At 29.3% G+C, this 4455-nt stretch overlaps 1 protein-coding gene across 1 annotated transcript; it reads left to right on the top strand.

The window, feature by feature from the left end:
- Positions 1-2189: 2189 nt before the first annotated feature.
- On the top strand, positions 2190-4074 carry LOC114292782 (DUF581 family protein, putative (DUF581)). Its single transcript, XM_028236804.2, has 2 exons — positions 2190-2636; positions 3661-4074. Exons 1-2 carry the CDS (start codon positions 2380-2382, stop codon positions 3875-3877), a joined length of 474 nt encoding a protein of 157 aa, XP_028092605.2. The 5' UTR covers positions 2190-2379; the 3' UTR covers positions 3878-4074.
- Positions 4075-4455: the final 381 nt, after the last annotated feature.

Below are 4455 nucleotides of genomic sequence, written 5' to 3'. Positions count from 1 at the left end.
GTTTTGTATAAAAAAATAGATGGTATTATAATTAACAAATAAAAAAACAAATCTGATCAGATAGCTATCCATATCAGATTAACGTGATTTTTTATAAGCATATAGTACTCGATGAGTTCTACACATTGAACGGTTCAGATTATCAAAATGGGACCCGTGATGACCCCCACGGGCCAAACAAAACCGTCTAGTACAATACTTGAAAAGTAGCCAATAATTTCTTACCATCAATTTCCTATTCAGATTGTACGGCTGTGGCCCACCCATCTCTAATTTTCTCATACACACTTCTTTATATAATTTTTTAATACATATTTTTCTATAAAATTTAAAAAGTTAATCAAAAATTCATATTTTTTTCCTCAACTTTTTAATTCAAAAAAATAAAAAATACACTTATTTAAGACACCTCAAACAACCCTTAAATATAAAAAGATCTCAATATCTGTACGTAAAACTGTAGACAGAAACACAAGAAGACAGAGTAAAAAAAAAAAAAAAAAAAAAAAAAAAAAAAAAAAAAAAAAAAACAGAAACACAAGAAGACAAAAACACATGTACCAAAAAAAAATAAAAAACTGATAGCTATTTATTTGCTGAAATGAGCTACATACGTGGCAGGTACGAAAAGCACTAGGAGTTAGATCGTTGGCTACGCTACTTGTCCTCATTTACTGCTCCTCTTTTCTTCTCCCTAAAAATTGTCAAATTATTTTTTACTGGTTTCAAACTTGATGTTAATTGATCAAGATAATAAGATTTAATATTTTTGTTAATTTTTTTTAAAAATAATTTAACAAAAATAAGTACCAAATAATAAATAATATAAAGTAATATTTAAATACTATCAAATAATTACATATAAAAATTTAATAGGACCAACCACGTCTCTCCTTTCTAAAGGGTTATTTGAGATATCCTAAATAAATATATTTTTTGTCTTTTTAAATTAAAAAATTGAGAAAAAAATGTGAATATTTAAATTAACTTTTTGACTTTTTATAAAAAAATATGTATTAAAAAATTATACAAAAAAGTATGTAGGAGAAGATTAGAGATGTGTGGGCCACAACCGTACAATCTGCATAGCCGAAATGATAGTAAGAAATTATTGGCTACTTTTTAGACATTGCACTGGACTGTTTTGTTCGGCCCGTGGGGGTCATCACGGGTCCCATTTTGATAATCTGAACCGTGATAATCTGAATCGTTTCAATGTGTAGAGCTCGTCGGGTATTATATGCTTGAAAAAAATCATGTTGATCGAATATCGATAGCTATCTAATCAGATTTGTTTTTTTTAATCGTTAATTATAACACCATCCATTTTTTTATACAAAACTGATTTGATCATGTAGTTATTGATATCCGATCAATATGATTTTTTATAAACATATAGTATTTGACGAGTTCTACACATTGAACGGTTCAAATTAACAAAACGGGATCGGTGATAGGCCCCACAAGCCGAACAACAATATGTGAAAATTGTTCAACAAACGCTGCACAGTGCCAGATTTTTCATGATTGTTGAGTTGTATGGATGTGTGAAAAATTAATTTTTTAATATTTTTTTTGATAAATAGTGATAATTTTTTAACTTTTTAAGTAATTTTTTTTCTTTTTATCTTTTTGAGGAGATGCCAAACTGGACCTAAGTCATTGTTGAGCAATATTATGAATTCTAAGTTTTGTAGTTTTCTTAGTTTTGATTAAAAAAAAATAGCAATTTTCAAAAGATATCTAACATTTTTGTCATTATTTAATAGTATTGTTGTATTAATTTACATTATTTATCACTTAATACCTATCAAATTAATCCTTGCAATCTTAACCAAAAATACAAATCTCACAATTTTAACTAATCAATAATAATGACTCATTTTGGAATATATTATTTTAATAATTTTTTAAATTTTTATAAAAAATTTTAAAAAATAATTTAACAAAATTTTTAATTTTTTAATTAAAATATATAATTAACAAACGACACACAACGTGAGCTTGTCCCAAAAATATCATATAATTTTTTTGAAAAATGTTTAAGGGTCACAATTTTTTTGGCTCAAGTAGTTTAAAATTGTCAAAAACAACATCGTTTTGACAATTTTAAAATTGTTTTATACTCAAAACGACGTCATTTTAATAATTTCAAATCATTTGAGTTACAAAAATTATGACCCTCAATCATTGCTGAATTTTTTTTCCTCTCCTCCTCTGTTGTACCCCCTCTCTTCTCTCTCTCTCTCTCATCTATTTATTTTCATCATCAACCAAACCTCGCCGTCAAACACCACCCACGACCACCAAAACCAACACACCACCACCACCACCACCATCACCAACTAGAGAGAGAGAGAGAGAGGAGGAACATGAGAGATGGTGGGACTGAGCATAGTACTAGAGTATACCCACAAGGGTTCTAATAACAAGAACAACAACAACAACAACCCACAGGTTATTAACAAAGCAACCATGATCAAACCGTCTCCATCTCCACCACCACCACCACCACCTCCTTCCTTGAGAAGGAATTCTCAGCCGTGTACGGCGGCCCTACCGGCGGGGAGTTTTTTGGAGCAATGTTTCCTATGCGACCAGAAGCTATTGCCTGGCAAAGACATCTACATGTACAAGTAAGCTACCATTACACAATACATACATACATACTCAAATGTCCAGATCTCTCCCTCTCTCTCTTTTTATCATCATACCGACTGCTAAACTCTTCATTTCCACTCTTTTCCTTCAAAACCTATTTCATTTCATGGCTCTGTTTGGCACTCCTTTTAAAAGGGGTTAGTAAGCTAGCTTAATGTAATCTAATCAGGTGTTTGGTATTTCTCCATAAACTCAATCTCAATATTTTTTTTTTTATTTTTTTTAGAAATTTGGAAATATAACCACTTGAAGTTAAGCTATGCTCAAATTCTATTTCATGGATTTTTAAAATAGAAAAAAAATATGTCAAAGTAGTTACAATTTTAGTATATTTTTAAATATATTTTTATATATTTAAAATTAATAACCACTCATTAAATGGTTATACATTTTCCTCTTATTTTATAAATGAGTCACTTAACTCCTTTAAGGTTGGCTATGTCCTCATCTTAAAAAAATAAAAAAAAAATAAAAAAAGTGGCTTTGAGATTTTTGGCTTCTAAGAGCATCTCTGAAGTGTTAAAAAATTATTTCTATTCATTCATCAAATGTTGATAAAATTAAGTGAGAAATATTATTCTCATCGTAAAGTATTGGAGATATTTTTTTTCCATCAAATTTGATAGATAAGAAGAAAAAAATTAAATATATTTTAAGGAAAATTTGATTAAAGTGTTGGAAATTAGATAGTCATATCTTTTTATTTTTATACAAAACCAATTTCCAAATTTAAAAAAAAAAATTAAAAAAACTCTTTAATGTTTTATAAAAATGAGCTACTTTTTGAGAAAAATTAAAAATAATTTTTAAACAATTTTTTTTTTTTTAATTTCTGAAAAATTAAACCAAAAACAAAAGCACAACTAATCAGACCCCTATTATAACTATAAAAATTTGGCTTATTTTATTTTTTATATATATAGTTTTTTTTTTTTTTTTTTGTAACTTGATTTGGCTGATCGTTTTTGTTTTTACAAAACTGGTTGTGGGGGGACACAGAGGGGATAGAGCATTTTGTAGCGTGGAATGCAGGTGCAGGCAAATATTCATGGACGAAGAAGAGAGTACTACCACTACCAGCACTATGTACAACCGACCCAACTGTTCTTTCTCAGCCATGAAAGCTCCACCACCACCACCCTGTTCTTCTTCTTCTCCTTCCTCTTCTCGGAATCGCAAAGGTTCCAGAAATCGAGCAAATGGGTTTGCGTACTGAGATCCTCTTCAACAACTACTTTTTTTCTTCCCTATCTGCGGCTCTTTTTTCTTTTTTTTTTTTTTTTTTTGAACACATCTTTGGCTCTGTTTGATTTATGAATTTGGGTGAAGATTTAAAAAGAGAAATGAAGGATGTGGATGAGATGTTGATGAAATAAAATTAAAGTTTCACGCTTTTTTCCCTTTTTCTATAAATTTTTTTTTATCTAAATTCATTATTCAAATACAATCTTCCAGTTTTACACTCCCCACATTTCGTAATGACTTTCATGTCGCTCCTTTTTCTTTTTTTTTTTGTTCTTATTATGCTTCCTTCTGTGAAGCTGAAGCCATTAAAAAATTCAGCCCCTGGGAATGGTTTCCCATTGGCCAGAGGCCATTGTTTTTGGAGAGGAATTCTGTGTTAGTTTCAAGGGTATTTTTGATATTTTGACATGTATTAAGTATAAAAAAAACAAATGCTTAATTAATTAAGTGTGTAATTAATCAAGTTTTTGAATTTTGGAATCAGTTAAAAAAAGAGTGTTTAGAGCATCTCCAATGGTAGTAGACATTTTACCTATCTAAATATTACTA

The sequence above is a fragment of the Camellia sinensis genome, chromosome 6 (genome assembly GCF_055761805.1).
Source record: "Camellia sinensis isolate YWXY chromosome 6, ASM5576180v1, whole genome shotgun sequence".
NCBI lineage: Eukaryota > Viridiplantae > Streptophyta > Magnoliopsida > Ericales > Theaceae > Camellia > Camellia sinensis.
This window is presented reverse-complemented; position numbering and strand designations above follow the sequence as displayed.